The 23,339-nt window shown below is 42.3% G+C and overlaps 3 protein-coding genes across 6 annotated transcripts; 2 read left to right on the top strand and 1 right to left on the bottom strand.

Moving 5' to 3' along the window:
- Positions 1-1,775: 1,775 nt before the first annotated feature.
- Positions 1,776-9,066, top strand: LOC139296730 (cysteine/serine-rich nuclear protein 1-like). The gene is made up of 5 exons (XM_070919213.1): positions 1,776-1,863; positions 4,458-4,669; positions 6,058-6,320; positions 6,404-6,706; positions 7,458-9,066. The coding sequence occupies exons 2-5, from the start codon at positions 4,459-4,461 to the stop codon at positions 8,403-8,405; spliced, it is 1,725 nt and encodes a 574-aa protein (XP_070775314.1). The 5' UTR covers positions 1,776-1,863; position 4,458; the 3' UTR covers positions 8,406-9,066.
- A 650-nt stretch (positions 9,067-9,716) lies between these two features.
- Positions 9,717-14,288, top strand: gorasp1a (golgi reassembly stacking protein 1a). Its single transcript, XM_070918500.1, has 9 exons — positions 9,717-9,853; positions 10,545-10,625; positions 10,716-10,919; positions 11,016-11,102; positions 11,202-11,332; positions 11,629-11,761; positions 12,079-12,187; positions 12,311-12,454; positions 12,548-14,288. Exons 1-9 carry the CDS (start codon positions 9,791-9,793, stop codon positions 13,042-13,044), a joined length of 1,449 nt encoding a protein of 482 aa, XP_070774601.1. The 5' UTR covers positions 9,717-9,790; the 3' UTR covers positions 13,045-14,288.
- A 6-nt stretch (positions 14,289-14,294) lies between these two features.
- On the bottom strand, positions 14,295-21,713 carry LOC139296167 (WD repeat-containing protein 48). Of its 4 annotated transcripts, none has more exons than XM_070918499.1 (18): positions 21,657-21,713; positions 20,794-20,934; positions 20,590-20,668; positions 20,278-20,490; positions 20,032-20,120; positions 19,451-19,552; positions 19,143-19,367; positions 18,772-18,846; positions 18,394-18,496; positions 18,193-18,290; positions 17,808-17,915; positions 17,592-17,688; positions 17,396-17,491; positions 17,170-17,275; positions 16,948-17,035; positions 16,224-16,300; positions 15,896-16,088; positions 14,295-15,797 (listed from the first exon to the last, which is right to left on the bottom strand). In XM_070918499.1, exons 1-18 carry the CDS (start codon positions 21,702-21,704, stop codon positions 15,702-15,704), a joined length of 2,034 nt encoding a protein of 677 aa, XP_070774600.1. In that variant the 5' UTR covers positions 21,705-21,713; the 3' UTR covers positions 14,295-15,701. The 4 variants fall into 4 exon arrangements, with proteins under 4 accessions (XP_070774600.1, XP_070774597.1, XP_070774598.1 ...); XM_070918496.1 differs by having other exon boundaries at positions 20,032-20,170; positions 20,259-20,490; positions 21,657-21,704; XM_070918497.1 differs by having other exon boundaries at positions 20,278-20,463; positions 21,657-21,704.
- Positions 21,714-23,339: the final 1,626 nt, after the last annotated feature.

The following is a 23,339-nucleotide window of genomic DNA, read 5'->3' as shown; positions in this document are numbered from 1 at the left end:
AATCCAGTCGCTTTACTTTTTTTTTTCTCACTCTACTTATTTTCCCAAAAAACAGTTAACAGCTTGGACAGTTCAAAATGAGCATGTGCATGTATGCACACAGACAAACTTCCAATTCTAACTAATGCTAACATCTGTTAACAAGAAATAGAATATAACAGGAAAGCAGGGAAGAGGATTTTTCCTTGAGTGCAAGAGGCAGAGGCTTCACGCCCAAATCCATAATCCTGCCGATCTACAGCTTCTCTGCACTGCAGGGAGTTTCCTGGAGTTTAGGAGTGTCTGACTTAAATCACTATTTCAGAGGAACACCAGTGAGTCACATTACAATAATGTAAGATGAATACTTGGCAGTATGTGTCATCTTTAAATAACGAAATGCCATAAGGATTTCAATCTTATAAGAAACTGAATACCTAATTATGAAATGTAACCACAACTGAATACGAACAGTAATGTTGAATTTAAATAGCACTGAATTTGGGAACCAGAAACAAAATCTAGTTTTTGAAACTGCCTTTTTAAAATTCAACAGAGTTTAACTCAAGCCACCTACATTTAGATAGATGGTTTTCAAAGTAAAATCTTTCAATTACATGCATTCCTTTGTATTCAACTTTGTGCATTAAGTTTTCAGTAGTGGTTAAAATGCATCCTTTGGTATTCAGTTGCTTATAAACTTAAAATGACTGCAGCCTTTCTTCACTTCCACACAGTTGCTCTCGGAAGTGCTGTTGTTTCTGTCACAAACAATGCACATATTATAAAATATAGAGAGGGGAACTGAAAGGAGAGAAGTTGAACAAAATCATAACATATTTCGACTAGGTAAAAAAAAAAATATTACAGCCTCTAAAATGACCTTTGAGTTCAATCAACAATTCTGCCAGTCTCAACAATAGCTGAAAAATATGAGCTTCTCCTATTGTACTGTAGGGTATTCCAATTATTTTGTCAACCCTCGAAATATCATTGAGTTCACTGAGTTTTGTTATATTGGATAAAAATAATAATGGAAGTGGTCCTACAGTCCAAATGAGAACATGTGTTCTAACCTGTTTGTAATAGTGGCCGATTGCCTTCTGATAATCACCAGCTGGAGGTTTAGAAGTTATTTATTTACATCACTGGTTGTAACAGTGCAGTGTGAACAGGGATCTGTGGGCAGCAGTGACAGCTAGAGCGTCTCCTGTCTCTGCGTGTGTCACTGTCTGCGTCAAGAGAGTCAGGGGAGCCACAGAGAGCACTGATGTGAAGCGAGATGACTCCCGCTCCCAACCGCGTCCGCTTTCGTTGTGCAGGAGAACTGGTGTTAGCCGGCTAACTGTAACTTTCCTTTCCATGGACAAATGTTAGATAGACGTGTTTACAATGATGTATGAACTTGACTTCATTTTTTTTTTTAAGCTGGAGTGTGTCAAGTTTGGTTGTTTTGGTCTGAACGAGCTTCAACTGATTTGAGACCGAACAAAGTCTTTAGCTAGCTTTAATGAGAGCTTTGTGGTGCGTTTGAATCACTAAAACGTCGCTACTGTTTCATGAGGTGGACTGTCATGTACATGTTACTTAATAATAGCTTATGTCTGACATTTCCTACTTAAATAACCGTACGATATTGCTAGCCATCCAAACAGTTGTGCGCAGGTGCGAGTTCTGAGGAGGTTCCAAGAGGATGCACTATCTTGCTGCTAACTGTCGTCTCTTGGGGAGCTCCCAGCCAGTCCTCTCATGTTCACACTGGTACTACTGTGAAGCTCCACATAAACACAGAGGCACACACAATGCCCAGCTGGCTGGTCCGCGGACAAGACCCGTAACTTCGTGTGAATTTCAGCCTGTTGTTATGCTGCATTTTACTTCGTGGTGAGTAACTGACGATATATTACTGTATTCCTGCCATAGGGTTTAAGTCAGTAATTACTTTTCCTTTATATTTATCTTTATCACGTCGTATTATGTTCATCTAGAATAACGTACCCTGTAATTTTGTAAACTTTGGGCAATTACTTGACCGTTGCTTTTAATTTGACTGCTAATACTATGTTTCACGAAGACGCAGACGGCCTTAAATTAGTACTAAAGTGTAAACAAACTTCCTATCACAACGGCACGGACTCCTGAGCTGTCCTGTATGGGGCTCCATTCGTGCCAGAACTGTGTCACATGCGCACTAGCAGCAGAGGAAGTTTGCTCGGGTTTAAACGAGACCGTGGCTGCCAGTGTGACTCTCTGCTGGAAAGAAAGCGGACGGGAGACAGTGTTGTCATTATTGTAGCCGACATGATCGCCGTGTGTCTCCGCGAGGGGTGAGGAGGTCAGCTGCTTAATGACTGTTGTTATGTCAAACAGGAAACGACTCCTGCACTCCTCCAATGACAAAACATTCCTGTGGGGATTTAAAGTGTGTTTGACACAATAGTGAAATCATGTGAACTTATTCTGCGCCATGGTAATTTCTCCCAATAGTGTCACTATAAGCCTATTTTTTTAAAACTACATTAGTACATTAAGACAGCATAGCCCCCCCCCCCCTCCTGTTTCACATGGACGCGCACGTGCACTATGTGCTTCTGCTGCTTTGAACCTTTTTATTATTGATGTGGTCTCAGAGGATACCCACGTGTACAGTTATGCCTTTCCACTCTGTCAGATATTAAATGTAATAAATGTGATATAACTGGGACAAGAGGCAGCCATGGCAATACTGCAGTGTAGCATTACATTAGAAATACTGTCATTTTATTTTTTAGGAATATTAAACAACCATGCAGATGTTTTCCAGCTTGCGGTTTACAGTTTACTGTGGAAACAGTGTTAATGGCACAAGAAGCTTTCTCTTATTTCACCTCTTATTTGCTGATGGATCCAGGAAGTTGCTCACTCTGAGTGCACACACAGCCTCAATGGTTTAACTATTTGCTTACAACAGACAATCAGAAGCTTCTTGTGGACCCAGAGTATTTGTGCAGGGCAAAATGGCAATGAGTCCAGCCTGTCAGTGCAGACGAAGGTAGCCAGTGGTCTACATTGCCTTTTCAGATCAGAAGCAGTGTCACTTCTTTACCTGGTGTACTCGCTCTTTTAGAAAGTGCAAACGCTGTGCTGTTTTCAGTGGCTCTTGTGAGGGTGAACGTTCTCTACCCTTCTCTCTGGGACCTAAGGGGAGGTCAGTCTAAATCCTGGTCAGCTGCTTGCATGACTGTCACTTATTGGACCACTGATGGAGTTTAAAGCTTCTTGAGGTTCAAACCCTTCTGATGGTTTGGCGCCATAAAGAAGAGTACCCTAACCCTAAGTGTTATTAGTGAATACTCAGTTTGCAGATTTATTTTTCTGTGACTATTACTGCCAGTTAGAAAACTAAAACCAAACTAGAGCTGAAACGATTAGTCGATTAATTGATTAGTTTTTTAATTAATTTCGTTGATAGATTAATGGAGATCTGAAAACTCTCTGATTCCTGCTTCCTAAATGTAAATGTTTGCTGGTTTTCTTAGACTACCATGATATTAAATTGGATACCTTTGGGTTTTGGATTGCTGCTCAGACTAAACAAGACAAGGCATTTTCAGTGTTTTCTGACATTTTATGGACCGAGCCTATTCATCGAGAAAATATTCATGTATATAAAAATTATCGTTTGTTGTGGCGCTAAACCAAACAATAGCAGTTTTCCTGACATCCAAGCTTCTCCAGACAAACTGCTGACGTGTCTAACAGCTTTTCTTTAGTGACACCACTCTATTTTACAGCACACTCTGCTTATCGTTTGTAGTTCTGAAAAGCCCTGCTAAGGCTTCTAACCCTGAAATCACTCATGTTTGGATTTCTTTTCCATGTTCACATCCGAAAATAGCAGCCACTTGAACCATTACACCCCCCAGTCCTTAGAGCACAGCCATTGGACACTCCGTTTCCACGTATTCTTCACACAAAAAAAAACTTGAGGAATCATTGGAATGTTAATTACTCTGCGGGGAAAAGAAAAAGAGCTGTTGATTTTTGTTTTTTTTCTTTTTACTCTCTCAAGTGCTCAGCTGGTTGTAAGTGAAAGTAGGATTTCAGTTCATGTTTGTGCACTTATGAAGCATCGGTTTGTTGGATAATCACTATCAAGATGGAATTAGCTTAAACAAACTAGTGCCCTGAAACCGGCTCGACCAGCGGCTCTCAACAGGAAAGAGCTCTCACTCCTCCAGCTGTCATTTTCAAAAGACGTACTAATTTGACTGTGTACATTTGGTCTCTCAAGTTAAAGGGGAAACACATCATTGTTATCCCATTATTAATTCATTCATTTGCATATGTCTCATTTTATATACCTGGTTTAGGTGCTGCTGTTTGGATAAAGCCACACATGCAGGATTTGATCATGATTGATCTGTGCATTTGATACCACAATATAAGAAATATTGAAACCAACGTCTTTTTTGCTTTTTTGCTTTGTGTTTATGCAGAATGTATATCAACCACCACAGCCAAACAATGAGAGGCATCCTGAAGAGAAAGTTTGCAGAGGTAGATGACAGCCCCTGCTACTCCTCCTCCTCTCCTCCGTCCTCCCTCTCCTCCTCTGCCTCCTCGGAGTGGGAGTCCGACGGGGAGAGCAGCCCCCCCGACAACCAGGATTTCACACCTCACAGTCCTTCTTCACCCACCAGTTTACCCAGTAAGTATCCGACCCAACGACCACTGTGTTTTCAAATAATGCAAACCTCTTCCTTATCTGGCAGTTTTCCCATCTGTGTTTTATAGGAGTGTCTCTTATCAGCCTGCAGCAGCAGTGGTATGAAAACACTAACCATTCTAGATAATGCGCATCGAGTGACCCGCCTGTTGGACTGTCTGTCCGGTTGGGTAGAAGATCATTTGCCTGAGCAATAGGATGTTGTGGAATCAATTTGAATAGCAAGGTCCCTTTAAACAAGTCATATCAAATGGCCTTATTAAAATATCACAAAGCACACAGAGGGCTTGCAATGGCAAACTATTCTGCAGTTGTTGTTGTACAGTGTAAAACCTTATGTATTACAGTTATTTTGAGTTACAGTGCCCCAGTGTGGAGCTTTTTAGACAGACAGAGCGGCTGAGACGAGCTTAGTCAGCTGGTCTCAGTTGTTTACTGACTTTTGAAACTAGAGTTCAGCCTCAGTAATGTGTGAAGGTTAGATCATTTGTTGAAGCCAAACTGTTTAAACCAAACCTGTAACCTGGTGGATATTGAAGATTAAACTGGCAGACCGAGCAGTGAGACCCTTCTTTCCTCTGTGTACTGTTGATCTGTGCTTCGTTGCAATGGACCCTTTGCTTGGTATTTCCTCTCCACATGTATGTTAAACTATTGACCCAAGCCGCTGTGGTGAAACCCCTGTAGTGTGTCACCTAGTGGCCACTCAGAGACCTACAGCAAGCAAGATCCTGTGTCAAAGTTCAGAGCCATTGTTTATCAAGGAATCATTTCTGGGAATTGTGCTGTAATTAGGACTAAAAACACTCCCACAGTACGCCAGGGTAGGAGTTCCTGCACGGACTTTCAGCAAGGAGAAGGACTACTTTTAAGAGACAGTGTGACACTTCACTGCTTTACAACATTTAGAGCTATTACAAATAACCTGTGTCAAAATCAGCACTGGCATTTGGCCTGGGGAAGGAAAAGGGGTCATCAGCCATCACTTTGCAGGTATCCTTTATTATCATTAAGTAGGTGATGTCCAGGGGAATGTGATTGTGTTCAAATAAAAGTTGTAGTCCACTCTCATTTAGGACCAAATAAATTAAAGAAAAACAGTCTTTTAATAATATTTATCTGTCTGAATGTCTGGGCGAATTCTACCAGGTTAGGATGCCTGGGTGATAAAATGCTTTCACTCCTAGTCCTAAAAGTAAGACAAAACAAGCATTCACTTTTGACCATGTAGGACTCATTTTCTACTCTGAGACTCTTGATGAATATGGGCCGAGAACTGGACTGCTCTGACAGACTTGCTCATGTTTTCACAGTATGTTATTACCGTCCTTTTCTGATGATTTTATTGTCTCTTTTTCTAACACAACCAGTTCAGTCCACCCTGAAGAGGCCCAAGCTCGCAGGTGCACAGAGCAACGTGCGCTTTGACCAAGTGACGGTGTTCAGTTTCCCGCGCTGCCAGGGCTTCACCAGCGTGCCCAGCCATGGAGGCGCCACCCTGGGCATGACGCAGAGGCACAGCACCCTCCAGAGATACACGGTGGCAGAGCATGCGCTGGAGCAACGGCACAGGCACAGAGAGAGGCTCAGAGAGAGACTGAGAGAAGAGAGGTTCAAGGCATTGAAACACAACGTGGGTGCACTTCATTTCTACATTGGTTTGCATTGCTCGTCCACACAACGGCCTCCTTACTTTATCTGTTGTGCTGATTCCAGTTGATCACCAGTGGGGCCATTGACCAGAGAGAAGCAAGCAGGCTCACAGTGGATCAAATCCCAGATGAAGACGCTGATGTCCACATCAGTGATGCTGAGCTGGAGGACGGAAGTTTCCTTCAGCCGTACTCCTCCAAACAGCGGCAGGCTCTCCTTCAGGCGGCAGGGGTGAAGCGCGTAGACAGGGAGGAGAAGAGGCAGCTTCACGCCCTGCGTCTCTCCAGGGAGGACTGTGGATGTGACTGTCAAGGCTTTTGTGAGCCAGAGACCTGCGCATGCAGTCTGGCAGGAATCAAGTGCCAGGTACGACACTTGTACGTTAGCAAAAACAACGTCAACCTCTAACAGCATATGGGCTGATTATAAACTTGATTTGATCCCAACGAGTTTGCACTGGCACATTTTATCTTATGAGTGGGTTTCATGTTTTATTTTTGCATGTGAAATTAAATTTGAATGCAAATTGTAGTTTCAGCTAGTTAAGCATCAAATACATGTTGAAGGCATATTTAGTAAAGAGAGTAAAGTAACATGTATCTTTGGTGCTTAGTGGTGGGCAATACCACGATATATACTGTGGGATAATATAACCACACTGTCGATACAGTGGCAGCTATCCCTTTAATTTATATGGGTGTATTGGACCAGTGGTTAACTATTTAAACCATTTATCCATTATTTTTAGCTAACAGTTTCAATTAGCCAAAAACCAACATTCCTATCTCCTTATTTTATACATTATACAATTTCGCAATTGATTTTCTGGAAAATCTGTTAAAAATTACATATACTGTAATTGAAGATTTTATCCATATCACCCACCTGAATAGGTGCCATCATTTTTCTTAGCACTACTGTAATAAGTAGCCAATCAGGAGCCTGGTCTTTAGAAAACAAGAGTAAACACTGTAAACCATTGTGGATTTTTTTGGAATCAGGATAACTTTTTGTTTACAAGCCAAAAACACATTTTACCTGAACTTGTTTTGCAGTCAACATCAGATCCTGGCATCAACAGCACTGATTTTCTCTTTCTGCCATCTTTTACACACAGGTGGACCGCTTCAACTTCCCATGTGGCTGCACTAAGGATGGCTGTGGAAACACTCAGGGGCGCATCGAGTTCAATTCCAGACGTGTGCAGACTCATTACATCCACACCGCCATGAGACTCGAACTGGAGAAGCGACTCCAAGATGAAACACTGAGCCAAGAGGACCAGACAGGACTTCCAGAGGACCAGGATGAGGCCCATCCGATACAGAGGGCACAGGACAAGAGCTGCCCCTTTGGGTTCACCATGGAGGAAGATGATCTTCCTCTCACCATGCCCGCCACTCCTTCCTTTCATTTCATCCCAGAGCGGTTGGTAGTGGAAGAGAACAGCTGCAGCAGCGACATGACCGAATCCTCCTGCTCTTCCTCCGACTCTGATTCAGGAGGATGCCTTAATGGGAGTCAGAATCTCCCTGAAGTTGATGGAGGGTTGTCACGTGCCCTCAGCATCTCCGAAAATAATAACTACTCTACGTGCAGCCAACTGAGGCACACAGGGGACAACTCTGCCACTCACAGCACACCTACTAACAGTACAGGACCACTGACAGCCAACACATTCACAGACAATACAAGCTGGACCTCGCTGACAGATTACCTCGATGAGAATGCAAACCAAGCCAGAGACTTCTTTGACGAAGACTCTCTTGAGGGCTACCCCAACACTCCCTCCCCCACCGTGGACTATTCCTCAGGCAGGTACATGGACCTGAGCCTCTCCTCTGACTCTGACCTCGAGTTCTTCGACTGTGACTACACCTCTGGACCTCTGCACAGCTCTTTCAAACTACACAGACACCCGGACAGCTTTTGCCACCTCCAGCTGTTTAGCTCTGTTAATTTGCCACCGTACGAGTCGAGCACCTACCTCCTGGAGTCTCTGATCGGCTTGACTGAACCGAGCCCAGAGCAGGGTTATGCAGTCAGCGATACCCAGCTTTTATAGCTGATTCAAGGCATTCTAGTGACATAACAAGAAACTGAATAAGAGAATTTAATGTATAAAGCACTGCTTTTATGGATTTGTAAGACTATTTCAGTGTACAAAGAATGATCGATGAAATATTTTTTCCTAGCTGGATATTTTTTCTATTGCTTAAAAATGATTTTGATTTTGTTTCAGAGAAACCATGCTTGAGTAATTAATATATGTCTCGTTTTTCTATTTCCTGAACCTATATAATGATATATATAATGATTTCTGACATGTTATTTAATTTCTTATACCATGGCCACAGGTGCTCTGATGCATCTGCCTCATCATTGCTCATTCAAGTTAAAACCCATAGCTGCAATTTCTCCTATTTTTGGAGTAGTTGTTAAAAGTAATATTCATTCCAAATGTCACAAATGTAGAGATAATAAAGAGTATTGCCCCAGATATCAACAAAAATATCCATATTTTGCTGGCAGATGGCCATGGTATAAGCAGGATAATCCACTTTGATGCATGCAATAATGAAAAAATAACACTCCTCCATTTTCAACCTCCAGGTTGTGAATTATTTTTAAATAACTGCCTGGGTAATTGTGAACTATCTCGCATATGCTTAACACTATGTATAGAATATTTCTGTATTGGAGTAATAAAAAAACATTTTTATTTATTTATTCACTGATTTCAGATTTATTTAATGAGTGGTATTTTTGTATTCATCCCCAGTACATGCGAAGAAACCAAGACTGGATCAATAATGATAATGACAGCTCTGTCATTACACCCTTAGATTAAGCCAAATCCCATGAATGTCACTGAGAAGAAGAATCTACTTAAAACTTTTCCTCTGGCTTCTGTTATCATATACTAAAATTATTTATTGATAAAGTACAATACCCACTATGCATCCTTAATAGGCCTTTTTCATGGCAAAAGCAAAGGTGTAACTAATCACATTAATGACTGATGTCTATTAAGTGTCCCAGTAAAGCCATGCCAGTGAGCCAGCATACACAATACCAAGACCCTGGAACTGGCTCACTTAAATGACATGGAGTGTTTTCCCTGCTGTGACATGTCAAAGTGCCTGCTGGTACAAGGGTATGTTCTCTTAGATTTCACCATAGTAGAGGTCGTGTTAGTAGTAGTGGCCTCATTAGCACAACTTTAATATCAACGCTGCGCCCATCCATGACTGGGACATGAAGCAGCTCTGCTACCAGTGCGTTCGCTGTGTTTATATGTGCGTACGCGTGTTTCCGTGTTCGATACTAGCGATGTTCGATTGTTTTGGGCTGCAGACAAGATGGCCGCGGACTGTCAACCGTAATAATTCTCACATACTTTGTTATTTTCTGATGATATTAGCTAATATTTGAAAGTTCCTGGCAGAAATGGGTTTAACGCAGAGCTCAGAAGTATCCGAAGGAGGAACGTATGGATACCACGTGCACGGCGTAAGGAATGATTCAGCTTTTTTGTGCTTGGAACAGCGTGTCCAGCAGCTTATCAGATGTTACTGCTAACCTTAACTGATAGCTAGCTAAGTAGTTGCTGCAGACCCACCGGTAAAACCTGATGAGCTGGCACTGTGTCTGTTACCCCAAGTTGACACAATGCTACAGAAACTTGTATTTAATCATTTAAAAATGATGCTTGGATTCAGACCCGCAACTTGTCTCAAAGAAAGTCTTCCAGCAGTCCTGAATCCACTGAGCTATTACAATGTCCAACTTTTTTTTTTTTTTTTTTTTTTCTCACAGTCGTTAAAAAACGATACAAGATGAATACCGTTAGCGAATAGCTTTAACGTTGACTAATATATTGCTTTTCAGCGTAAGGGCAAATTAAAAAAGATATATTTTTATTGGCCTCCGATGAATCGCCTTACTTCAGACTTTTCATGGTGTTGCAAAATTACAGAATGATCTGTATTAAATTACATCAGTGCTGAGATGATTAATCGATTATCTGATAAATCGCTCGAGAGAGATCGAGCGAAAATGTCAAACATCTCGCGGTTCAAGCTACTCAAGTGGAAAGATTTGCTGCTTTTCTCTGTTTTATATCATTGTAATGGGAATATTTATGAGCATCATTTTATTGATATCGATGAACACCACTAAATGCTTGTGTCGGTTTTGACAGGTGCAGCCGAGCTCCCCTGCAGAGAAGGCCGGGCTGCAGCCCTTCTTTGACTTCATTCTGTCTCTGGACCACAGAAGACTTGTGAGTTTATTGACTGTCCCATTGTGAGTAGCTAAGGTACAAGTCATTGACTGCAGGTCTTGTTTGACTCCTCCTCTTACTGTGCACCAGAATGAGGAAAATGACCTGCTGAAGGAGATTCTGAAAGCCAACGTGGAGAGGGCCGTGAAGATGGAGGTGTACAGCACTAAAACCACAAGGGTTCGTGAGCTGGAGGTGGTGCCCAGTAACATGTGGGGAGGACAGGGTCTGCTGGGTGCCAGTGTTCGCTTCTGCAGCTACCAAGGAGCCACTGAGAACGTGTGGCACGTTCTGGTGAGCTTCTTCATCGAGAGCTGGGAAAACCAAACCGATTGATTATGGCTTCATCTTTTCTTTGCTAACTATTTCTGTCCTATTTCTTTCCCATAGGATGTGGAAGCCAGTTCACCCGCTGCACTGGCAGGGCTTCAGCCACACAGTGACTATATTGTTGGTGCAGATCAAGTGTTGCAAGATGTAAGACTAATAATAGCTTTATTGCTAACATTTGATTTATTTTGCTGAAAATTGTATCTCTCAACAAGTTGTAACTAATTCAGAATTTCTGATTTCCAGTCAGAGGACTTCTTCTCACTGATTGAGGCCCATGAAGGGAAGCCACTGAAGCTGCTGGTGTACAACATACAAACAGATGGCTGCAGAGAGGTGGTGGTCACACCAAATGGAGCGTGGGGTGGAGAGGGCAGGTACGTGACAATACACAGATACATAAGGTTTTCAGGGTGACTTACTGGAGAATACCTCTGCACTTCACCTTTAATAAGTTGCCATAGGACTGTTTTATCCATTCTATGCTAATATCACTATTTTCCTATTACACAACACATGTTTGGCATCCCTGGAGTGAAATGCTAAAAGATGAGAAAGGTGCATGCAGATCACTCCTTTTCTTTTCTAATATGAGGCTATATGAAGGCTGTATGAATTGTTTTATAGTGGTGTTATAAATGGTCTTGAAGCATTTCAAAATGTTTTCTGTTAGCTTGGGTTGTGGCATTGGTTATGGCTACTTGCACCGAATCCCAGCACATCCTGACGAATCGACAGCAAAGCCCCCCACCCCTGTTCCCGAGGAGGAACCCTCTCCGATTCTGCCCACTCATGGATTCACGGAGGTAAATCTGAATCCACATTTACCACGTTTAGTGCTACAACTAATGATTACTTTTATTGCTGACTAATCCATTGGCTACTTTTTCATTTAAGTGATTGATCGTTTAGTCTATAAAATGTCAACAAATGGTTAAAGGTCACATTAGAGAAGCTGACGTCAACTAATGTTTAGCATGTTTGCTAGATAAATTGCTAAAATAACTGATGGATTACAGGAAATGGTCAATCAAATCAATTAATGGAGTACTTGAACTATTGACTGACTTAATGTACTGCTACATGAGAAACTATTGGAAACTTGTTTCTGTTTGTTTTCCAGGCGCCTTTGATGGCACCTTCAAGCCAAAGTGAAGACGTGTTAGACCTGGAGCAGGTCACCCTCCAGGAAGCTCCTCTACCGCCACCAATCCACAGAGTCATGGACCCCGGTCAGTTCAGATGTGCAGAGTTTAGAGCATGATGATATATGAGACGTATGAGTGTCGTCTCCTTGGCATCTCGCTGTGTTCATAAAAAGCTGATCAGCAAGCGCCTCGTGTTTGTTTCTCCAGGTTTCTCTGACTCTGAAGTGGCAGTGATGAACCCTGACCCCGTAGATTTGGTGGACAGACTGGATCTCTCCATGTCGTCCATCGACATGACCAACACTGCCCTGGCCATGCACGAGGAGAAGGACGGTGAAATCTCTGGTGTTGGTAAGTTAGGACGGCAGCAGTTTGTACCTGTGTCACAGAGCTTTCATGTATAGATTTTGAATATAGACCATGTTTGTATTTCCTGTTGTACAGAGGAGCTGGAGGACAGCGTGCTGCTTTCATCATCAGCAGACGACCAGACTGACCCACAAGAGCAGAGCTCCCAGGCAGCCATGGACCTCACTTCTTTTCACGCTTCCACTGACACTTTGTCAGACTCAGGCATTCCAGCAGCTGAAACATCTCACCTGGTCACAGAGTCCGCAGACCTCCCCGGCTCTCTGTGTGAGTCTAGCGATAGCCCAAGTCCACCTTTGGGTTCATTGTCTCTCCCCGAGTCCCCAGAGCCTCCTGCTGAGCCTCCTGCTGAGCCCACTGTCCCAGCAGAAGACCCCCCCCGCCCATCGCCTGTCGATCTTCTCCAGTCCTCCACTGTGAATGAGCCGATGGCAGACGAGTTTCCCGCTCAGGCCGTCGAGGATGCAACAGGGCCAGCGGAAGAGTCTGCAGAGCCTCTAGACATGGCTCCTGCTCACCACTGCAGCCATGAGAGTGATGAGGAGGAGCCAGAAGAGCCGCCTCTTGAGTAAGCTTACATCAGGTCATGCATACACATACATAAGTACAGAAATGTAAAGTTGACAATCACTGGGGTTTTTTAAAGAAACACTACACAGGAAATACAGGACACACTGAAGGAAATAATCTACAATCTCTGATATTGATATTTGTAATTGACTCTTACAGTAAGTGTATGGCTGCTTCATCAGGTTAGTTACACTACAGAAACCAGTAGTATTAGCTTATAAGTAGGAAAACACTTAGAGGCACTGTATGAACATCCTATTTGTTTTTATATGTGAGGATTTAAAGTTACTGCTCATTTGTAGGCCAAGAAGGTTGCAACATGATCAACTCGTTTCCTTGCTCGGCGCAAAATTAGATAATACGGGTGACGAGACTTTGCCTCTGGTACACTAATGTGATGAACACGTCCAAAGATAAACACATACATTTATTACAGCAAAGCACAGCTGCACCTTAATACCCAGCAAAGATTTGGAAGCTGCCAGACTGTTGGCAGTTAAGAGGAGTTGTTACGGTCTTGTGGTGCAGCGTTACATCTGTTGGGTTTCAAAGATGCAAATAATGTTTCCCACAATTCAGCTTTTAAAAATAACTTATAAGATTATAAGGGGAACTTTTACAATAGTTCATGGCTTGTGTATATTTTATATCAATACACTTTTTTTTTTTTACACCAGATTTGATGGTCAGTATGTTTTAAACACTGTCTTTTAACTGGATTTATTCAGCCATGCAGTCTGTGATGTTTGTAAACAATTTTTACTGCTTAAAGCGCTGGAATTATGTCCCCACATCTCATTTGACACTGTTCTTCCTTTGTAATTTTTGTGATCTATGCAACAGTAGACGAGTACTGCCTGTGACTCGACAGGCAATGCGTAAATCCAATAGGTGACTGACCTTTCGTATACAGTATGTAAGAGGTCTGGTGACGGTGGTGCTGCTGTTGAGTAACTGTTTTCTGCTTTTTTCTAGGGGGCTTCTTAATGTTTTTCAGTCAATGTAGGTGCTAGCGTGTAAAATAAGGAAAAGTATTTTTGCAGATATTTTATCAATTAATTGTATGTTTTATTAGGAATGAGTGCAGAGTCTTTTGATGAATGTGAAATGGGTGAATCTTTGATGGTTAAACAATCATATCACTTGACTTAAAAAAAAAAAAAAGGAACTTGTCCTGTTTTTCTTATTTCACACTCATCAGCCGAACACATTACAACTCAAGAAACATCCATTTATAATTCCCATAAATCTGTCATTGTTAAATCATTCCAATTTATTTCTTCGAATGCCTAAAATATACATATTTCACAAATTATTACAACGAGGGATATTGCAGTGTTATGGCCTAATTATGGTACCCATCATGTTCTTGGCCAATTAGAGCTCACTGGATGCGTCCCCACTATGGCGTCACACACACTCTTCATGGCAAAATTAACTGCAGAAAATTTACAATGAAGATCTGTTGCTCTGCTTGGTGACACACCAAGAGAGAAATGGGTATTACCGTTTATTTCACTTTGGTGAATTTCCCACAGTGGTTGAATAGTCATATATTCTCTTGGATGAGATTCCCCTTCAAGTTATATTCATGTTTCATTGAACTCCTATTGAATCTAAATGAAATATACATTAGGAACAGCCCTTCACTGCCATCAAAGTCACAGCTCATGACCCAAGCACAGAGCGAGTAAAAGAGCGAGTTGTTAAAGATACATATCTTATATATAATTTCCCGATTGCTAAGATGACTTGGATGACTACTAACATTCTTAAGAGTAAACTGCAATTTCTGGGTCGTAGTGAATACAACAAATGCAATTTTTTACATCCAAGTCAAATTACCTTCATGATCATGAATGTGCTCTAGGGATTTGGAAAAATAACTTGGTTTTAAGTAAACTGTACAACACCACAATGAAACTGCTGCAAAACCAAAAGAACGAAAAAAAGTCACTTAAATCAAAAATGTTGTACATATATTTACAAAACAAAACATTCAGTCCATTGAGAACAGCACGGCTAAAAAGAAACGACAAAGACAAGTGCTTCTGTCAATGAGGTTCAAGCTCGATAATTAGATGCCTAAGCCAAGGTTAAGTTTGAGTTAAGATGACGAGAGAACAGAGGAGGATTGCTTTGAGGGACTGTGACGCTACCCAGAGACCAAGTGTACTCCTAAACTGCTGAGACGGGTGTGGAGTGTTTGTAGGACAGTTTCTGGAATGTACTAGAACGAACAAACAGTCTACTACATCCATGTGCATAAACACACACGCTCAGACACAAACACCAACGGTAACTTTTGTCGCTTTGAAATAAAATGCCAATCAGAAGGAAAGAACAAACGTAGCAGTCAAAGTTTAAAAAAAAAAAGAAAAAGAAAATAAAGTGAGTTCTGGAGAAAACAGAGTCCATTCTTCAAACTGTAAAAAAAAATTAACACTACGGACCACTCATCTCCCAGGTGTCTCTTGGTGCTCCGGCCTGTTCTGGTCAGTTCCCTATGATACACCATGAGCCCCGTCCTCACCAATTTTATTGATTCTCATCGATACTGCGACTCTTGACCACACAATGGGGTTTAGGGTACTACATGTCAGAGGTGGGTGGTGATTGGCAAATGACGAAGAGTTCTTGTTTTAAAAATGTACGACTTTCACGTGGACTTCTGCCTATAGTGAAGCGTCAAGTCCCCTCCGCTCTTCCAGATAAAATGTTTAACTGTTCGCAGGTCCATGTTGGGATCCAGAACCTGGTTGAAAGATTAAAAAAATAAAAAACGTTAATGCAGTAAACAATGGCCGAGGATGCACTCATGTCAACATGTACAAGCAAAGGCAGCGTGCCCACCTGGTCTTGACACATTAGTTCAATCTTCTCCTCGGCTAGCATGGCCATGTCCTCCTCCTTCTCCTGCTCCCCGGGCTTGTCGTTGGCCGAGGAGCTGGTGGTCTGCGACTCGTTATCCAGGTTGATGATCTTCTCATAAACGTGCTCCATCACCTTCCTCACCTGGAGCATGTCACTGGCCGAGAGACGGTCCCTGCAGAGCACACAGAAGGTAAAAAACAAACAAAAACAGCTCTCACCAGGTGGGCTGCAACACAGATCTGCAGCACCCATGTCTTGTCATTACGTAATCTAAGGAAATACAATTCAGAGTGGACAAGAAACTCACTTCTTTAGAGTTTTTGCACCAGAGGAAGAATGGGGCTGGAGGTAGAACGGGATTTTGTTGAACTTGGGCATATTTTTCTGGAAGAGAGGAAAAGAAGGATAATACATGTAACTCAAATAATAATCAAATAATAATAATGGCAGGAGCACAGTTAGTGCACATGCTGTATCCCAGAGATGCTAAAACATTTCCTCCTGGGGAAAACACAGTGACATAGCCCTTCAAATCTAAATTTGGGAATTTTCAGTGGGAAAGGCACAGGTGTAAATAATAACATTAATGATGGCTGAATTCCATTTAGCTGCTCCAGTTTCAGGGTCTGGGTATTGTCCATGCTGGCTCACTGTCATGGCTTACTGGGACACTTGAATAGAACAGAGCTCTTGTTAATGTTATTAGTAACACCGGAGCTTTTCCTGCAATGACGCGTCAAAATGTCTGCTGTTACGAGGGCCTACACGCCACTGATAAAGCATCAGCTAACTTCCTCTGTAGTTAATGACATCTTTAACAGCGGATAAGAGTGCTTTGTGAGCACTTTGTGTTGCTTAGCAACAAAAGCAGTCACGATTTCCTATGTTAGGTTACAGGCTAAAAGTGAGTGAGAACGGGTTTGTCACATTGACACATGATTTTGAATTTATAGTCTATTTAACTTGTAATCATTTTGACTTTTGTCTTATTTGATTTAATGTAAACTAAAAGGTGAAAACATTGTACTCACGTCTACAGTTATGTCAATAACCCACTGTGGAACGGTCTCATTCAGCAGCATGGATTCAGTCTCTCCACCTGAATCTCTACATAGCAACCTGCAACACAGGACATCAGAAGCAATGCAATAAAATACAAATGACAAATATACACTGATGACATTACAAAGTCAACTGCTGCTTTCTCTATTTACGTTTAACCTGCTTTAATAGGCATGTCAGTGAAACATTACCTAAACAGAGTTCTGCCTCCTGCTTCCCCAAAGATGACTGGCGTGTGTGGTGGCACCTGGAAATATCCATTTCCTTTCTGGACCCTGTTCTCCTGCTCTCCGTTCACTGTGGGCACAAGAACACAATCCTCCTGTAAGACAAACTCCCAGAGCTTCACTGCAGAGGTTTGGTTGATTTATTTTCAGAGTGATTTGGCAGTGGATGGAAAGTCAACCACCTCCTTACCGTGGTTCACCTCGTTCTCTTCCTCGTCCATGGGGTTAATGCGAGTTCTGGGCCAGAACTCCAGCAGAGCCTGGAGCAGCAGTCCACCCAGGTTCACTGCAGAGATGAAGGGGCAAAATAAAGTTAGTAGTGATGCAATATGAAGTTAGTTTAACAGTTATTTGTATGTGAAATGTGATACGGTCAGATATCTTACACTTTGGGTCGGATCCATCCGAGCTTGAAAACCCAGCGTCCTTTGCAGACACCCAGGCAGCGAAGCAGTCGCTCTCATCCAATGTGATAGTGAGCATCTATGGAAAAAAAGATGCACAACCATGAGACTGCTAACCAGGGTCAGGAATGACTTCTGAGTTTGAAAAGCAGCTGCTGAGAGATAAAAAGCTCTTGTATTACCAGGTTTGTGACTCACCCCAGTTTTCAGATCAACAGAGAACCAATTTGGCACATAGACCATCTTGAAGCGCTTTTTAATCTCTTCATCGAACTCCACTTTCCCCAAGTCTTCACCCTTGCAAGCCTGAAGGTAAAATATACATACAGTCAATTCAAACCACATGTACCGCCAGGAGTGAGTTCTCAACAGAGTCATCAGGAGAGGCTTCCTTTATCTCTCGACGGATTCATTGCATGGGTAGTACTCAAAAAATGTTAAAAAATGTTAGCCCAATGTCCTCCTTTAACTGGGCTATGGTGTCATTTGCTAGGACATCATTTTAACTACCAGAATCATCAAGGCTCGAAGCAAATGCAAGCAAACTTAATCACAAATATCTTAAAAACAGCATGGACTTTACCTTCAGGACATCCCAAAAAGCCACATTGTTGTTGGTATCTTTGGTGAGTATGTGTCTCTTGTCATTCAGAATGTGGCACTGTATGATGCTGGCACCTCCTGCAAACACAGCACAGAATTTGACTTAATAAAATGTCAGGGGAGAAGGATTTGGAGAGGACAGCAGTTTCAGATATTTTCAGATAGATGAACACAAGTTTACCCTTAATGACTTGTTCTGGTTGAGTGCACAGTGGTGTCAGAGGGGTACTGCAGTCATTGTCATACTCCCCTGATGATCTGAAGTTGTGCATTCCCTTTAGAGACTGCACACACACAGAAAATAATCATTAGAGATTATTATTATGGATTTTAATCATCGCTTCCTAGCAGCAATAGCTGTGATTAATGTAATGCAATTATCTTTTGTGTATCAACCACGCCATCACAAAGCTGGTTTAAATTTCTACACAAATTACAGGAGGATTACTACTGAATAGCATTAGGCATGGCCACATGCACAAGTCTCTGTCCATACTGTATTCCAGAGTCGTTATGTTGACGGCCGACCGGTGATCTCAGAGGTGTCACGCATGCTTACCCATTTATTTACGGATGACTTGGTGGTGGAGACCCAGATTGCTGGAGGTGGGTCAGCAGATCTGTCCAGTTCCATCTGAGCAAAAGAGAAAGACAGCAAAAAAGGTTGAATGACTCCCAATGGTTAGCTATGAATGACAGGAGAATACGGGCTCATTACTCAGAACTGGTTTTTTAACTTCTTTTTATCTTTTAAAAATACAATGGAGGACAACTTTTTTTAACCACACCCAGTATTTACATCTACACTGTAAACTGACACCAGTTGAAAGCCATAGTCAGCGTACAGACAAGACCTTCCAATGAAAAGTTACTGTGTTAGTGCATCACAACAGAAAATGTGTTTGCGGTTAAAGTGTCATGGCTTCTTACTTTGAGCACTGGGGCCTTCTCCTCACAGATGAGCACACGGATGTCTGGGTTACGAAGGTCAGTGCAGTAGATCTTTTTGTCTCTGCCTCCAGAGTAGACATGTGTAAAGGCCTCATTGACCTGCAGGGCCCAAACCCCTTCATCGTGCACCCGGTAGGTGGCGATACACCTCTGCTGGCCGAGTGACCACAGGCGGATGGTCCCGTCTGAACTGCCCGACAGGCACTGTGGAGAACAGCTGGTTTAGGTTTTTAAGTTCCTCTGTTTAACAGCTGCCACCACTGTATATTTTAGAAATCTTAACTCACCTGAGTGCCATCTCGATTCAGCAGCAACGACTTGACGTTGTCTGTGTGACCTTTTAGCTTCATCAGTTTTGCACATGTTCGAGGATCCCACACTCTCAGAACCTGAAGCAAAAAAGGAGGGAGTGAGGACGGGCACTACATTTACACGCACACTAAAACCAGATTACTGGGACTAAACAAAGGCAACAGTTCAATTCAAGCATTCACGTGGTTTCAAAGTAACTGAACACCTCCCGTTTGCTATGTAATCTAATTGACATCCATATATTAAGAATGTCTTAACAGAAAGGAAGGGAAAATGGAGCACTTTAACACCCCAATTTTTCCCCCAACTAGCAATAACACTGGCACCAATTATGTATAGAAATAGTATCTAATCTTTCTGGTGCACATGTGGAATCCAAACAACATGCAGAAATCAAACTAAGACATAAACACTGGTTACTACATATCTGTCATTTTAGCACATTCACAATCCAGTTTCATAATAAATATCCCAGATAAGATGTTAACATGTAGTTTACTAATCTAGTTTAACTCAACTATTAGTGTGTGTGAGTATGTTATGTTACACTGATGACCTTTTCTGTGGATCCAGATACAATGACTGTGCCCATCTGGTTCATAGCCAGACTGTAGATAGAGTCCTTGTTCCCACTGAGTGACGAGGCTGTTGGAAACAAGTTATAGTGAGTCCACACGTAGGTACAGAGAAACATACTATCAGTTACAGAACAGTAGTCAGTACGAATGCACAACAATCGAAACTGCAGTATTCATGGGTCAGAAATGGGCACAACTGTCACACAGAAACGAACAAGACTTACTGGTGACAGTGTTGTTGGAAGCAGTGAGTGCTGTCAGTGTGTTCACATCCCAAAGAAAGATCTGCCGGTCCAGGCCTGCTGATGCCACGAGCTCCTTGTCCTTAGCGTAGGCCAGAGCTTTCACGTAGTCCTTGTGTGTTCGTAACGTTGACATGCAGAATCCTTTATGAGCGTTCCATACTTTTACTGTTGTATCCGATGAGGCGGATATCACTGCAAATGGAAGACAGTGAAAGTGTATCAGATCAATCTGAGCAGAATAAAAAGCAGTTTTAGGTGCGAAACCCTAAATAAAACAGTAATCAAACTCACATGTTTTTCCATTGCAACAGAGAACTATGTCATTAACCCAGTCTGTATGATGCTCCATTGAGGCAATGTATGGATCCTGCTAAGATGACAGAGAAGAGAAATTAAGACAATTCCACAATTGAGATTAAGAAACTTTGATGCATGCGACCACACAGCTGCCCAATCATATATTTTAATACAGATTAAGAGTCTAAGAAGCTTTACTTTGTGCTGGTAGACACTCCATATCCGGATGATAGAGTCCCGTCCAGCAGTGAAGAGCCGGTTCAGCGCAGGGTCTAACTGGAGTGCGTTCACCCCATTTCGGTTGTACTTCTCCACCTCATCTCTAATGACATAGGACACCTGAAACACAAAGAGGACAGTGAGCACTTAAGTCAGACTCTATCTCGACCACTTCTGTTTTTCCCCCACAACACACCCACTTCCTTGTGCACCCTTCAAAGCTTGAACACGGTAACGGTTAAGTTTCATGCACTTGCGTTGTAAGGACATGCATAGTTAGCTAAGGAAACATGTAGCCTAGCTAAATGACACACATATATTGGGAAATGATTCCCAATAGAGTCAAATTAACAATGGACACATTCAATAATTATAACCTGTTTTGATTTGGTCGCAATGAGTATTGGCAGGGTGCACGACAGAACCACCGAGACGCGTACGTATTCCCAGCAATTAGACCGAGCCCGGATGCAGTGCAGCTAAGCTACCATTAACGCTGTACCAGCATAAAATGCTGCTAAGACAGCATATGAATTATTCATGCTAATTGACGAGCTTGGTAGTTACGTTTTAATATATTTATCACGTAGTTATATGACAATTGTTTACAAAAATACATGTAATCCTTTAGACGCCAGCGTTAGCAGAAGATGCTAACTACTAGCTAAAGCAAGCTACGCTAGCTAGGTTAGCCGGCTTGAGTCATGACTCATAACAGCAACGCTGCCTTTTACGGACCGTTTTTGCGGTCGCTCAAGTATCCGCGAAGCCTTTTTTTAAGATGAAGACCATAATCTTGCCGTGGCCAGACAATTAGCAATAATGCAACTGTTATGATTTACCTGTACTTTTCTCCGCCCAGCAGCATTTTGCCTGTGATGTGTGGCCATCTTGCATGTTGACAGTCAATTCATGTGATGCTACATCCGGAAAAAAAGAAAACATATGCACCTGAGCTTTATGGGTAATGTGGTTTTAAAAAAACAACAACATACATCTATATGCTCCTTTATAATTTACAAAATGCCCTCAATGCTCTTCGTTCACCATCAGTGCTAAAATCCGACTGAAAAGCAGAGTCAGACACACACAGGCAGGCAAACACCAAACAGGCCTTTAGGCTTAGAATATATTAGAAGATAATTTCTCATATTGTCTCCTTTTATAGCTTTTATACATTAATTAAAACACTACATGGATGTACAATGTTGACACAGTGTTTAACTTAGTCAAACTTGTGCTTCATTGTAACGTTCCCCGCCAAAACAAGATTATTACATCACATTGTAACCAGGGCCATATACAGGAATTTAGAAATGCTGAGGTCATGAGTCAAAATGAAGTGTTGCCATTTTATTTCTCAACGAGAAAGTCTAAATGCTTTGTTTTAAGGCCCTCTTTACTCTGCCAGGAGTAACATGTTGAAGAAATTCCCAGGAAATTCCTAGTGAAACAATACTGAGTGTAAAATACTAGAATCAGCCTAAAAATGTGTATCTTTTTAATTCTAAAGGACATCTTAAACCCTCAGGTTGCTTAAAAAAACTCCCAATTTACCCCCCCAAAAAACCGACCTAGGACATGACCTCAGTCTATTCCTGGCCACTAGAGGGCGCTATAAAACACTAACACTGTAGGCGTGGGCTTCACCACAAGGTAATCCAAAACCACCACCCCTCAGCCCACTGGGCACACTCATTAACAAAGCTGACAGCTTGCGTTAAACCGTGTCCCTTTTAGGGATCATTCAAGTGCAACAGGTTTTTGATTCCAAATCGAGTTCATGACAAGGTTGCTGTAGGTCTTGGCTGGTGCATGGCTGCCTGTCTCTGCACTGCCAAGTTAAGTCAAAATGTGGTGTAACATTAAAGTAGCATATTTTTGTGATTAAAAAAAAAACAAACTCAAAACAAGTTTATATACTTTCAGAAAACAATAATACATGCTGTTCATATCCTCAAAAGCTCAATGCTGACATGTGTAATGTTTGCCAACAAGGGACCACATAAAGAGGTTGAGGGGGAAGCTGCCCGCTCTCTCACCATAACTCCTCATATTTGAGGGCGACATGGGGCTGCTGGAGGAGCGCTAATCCTCTGTGGTCCAGCAGCATCCCTCCCTCCCTCGCGTTCTTGCTCAAGGGCGACTCCACAGCGCAGCATCCTGTCCACGCTCGGCGGCTGTGGGATGAACGCGGAAGGGATCGGACGGAAGGAAAAGAGGACAACTTGCGCACCGCACCTGTGGCCGGTTTCAAAATGTCCAACGTGAGGTGAACAGGCGACTTGGCGTTTGTCTAGAAGTCAGTTTTTGAAAGCTGAACTTTGGATTCAGGCGATAAGGCGCGCTCTTTCTGCCCTGCTGGATCGGAGTTTTGGGTCCATCATGAAGAACAAGCCGTGAAAAGAAGACATGGATTTTGCGCGGAGGGTTTGGCTGTTCCTTCTTCTGAAACCCGAAGCACTCAACTCTGGAAATGATGCTGTAAATCTCAGAGTTTCACATGTAAGTTTCCCATGGAGAGT

Source organism: Enoplosus armatus, chromosome 14 (assembly GCF_043641665.1).
Source record: "Enoplosus armatus isolate fEnoArm2 chromosome 14, fEnoArm2.hap1, whole genome shotgun sequence".
Taxonomy (NCBI): domain Eukaryota; kingdom Metazoa; phylum Chordata; class Actinopteri; order Centrarchiformes; family Enoplosidae; genus Enoplosus; species Enoplosus armatus.
Note: the sequence above shows the minus strand (reverse complement) of the source record. Positions and strands in the feature narration are given on the sequence as shown.

What these genes read in the sequence shown, in the direction of transcription:
- LOC139296167 (XM_070918496.1), bottom strand. Translation starts at nt 21,704, where the DNA reads ATGGCCACACATCACAGGCAAAATGCTGCTGGGCGGAGAAAAGTACAG. An exon ending in GGAGTGTCTACCAGCACAAA is followed by an intron (nt 20,669 to 20,793) that starts GTAAAGCTTCTT and finishes CTGTCATCTTAG; the next exon opens with CAGGATCCATACATTGCCTC. An exon ending in TATCTGGATCCACAGAAAAG is followed by an intron (nt 19,553 to 20,031) that starts GTCATCAGTGTA and finishes TTTTTGCTTCAG; the next exon opens with GTTCTGAGAGTGTGGGATCC.
- LOC139296730 (XM_070919213.1), top strand. Translation starts at nt 4,459, where the DNA reads ATGTATATCAACCACCACAGCCAAACAATGAGAGGCATCCTGAAGAGA. An exon ending in TTCACCCACCAGTTTACCCA is followed by an intron (nt 4,670 to 6,057) that starts GTAAGTATCCGA and finishes TAACACAACCAG; the next exon opens with TTCAGTCCACCCTGAAGAGG. An exon ending in TCAAGGCATTGAAACACAAC is followed by an intron (nt 6,321 to 6,403) that starts GTGGGTGCACTT and finishes TGCTGATTCCAG; the next exon opens with TTGATCACCAGTGGGGCCAT.
- gorasp1a (XM_070918500.1), top strand. Translation starts at nt 9,791, where the DNA reads ATGGGTTTAACGCAGAGCTCAGAAGTATCCGAAGGAGGAACGTATGGA. An exon ending in CCACAGAGTCATGGACCCCG is followed by an intron (nt 12,188 to 12,310) that starts GTCAGTTCAGAT and finishes TTGTTTCTCCAG; the next exon opens with GTTTCTCTGACTCTGAAGTG. An exon ending in CGGTGAAATCTCTGGTGTTG is followed by an intron (nt 12,455 to 12,547) that starts GTAAGTTAGGAC and finishes CCTGTTGTACAG; the next exon opens with AGGAGCTGGAGGACAGCGTG.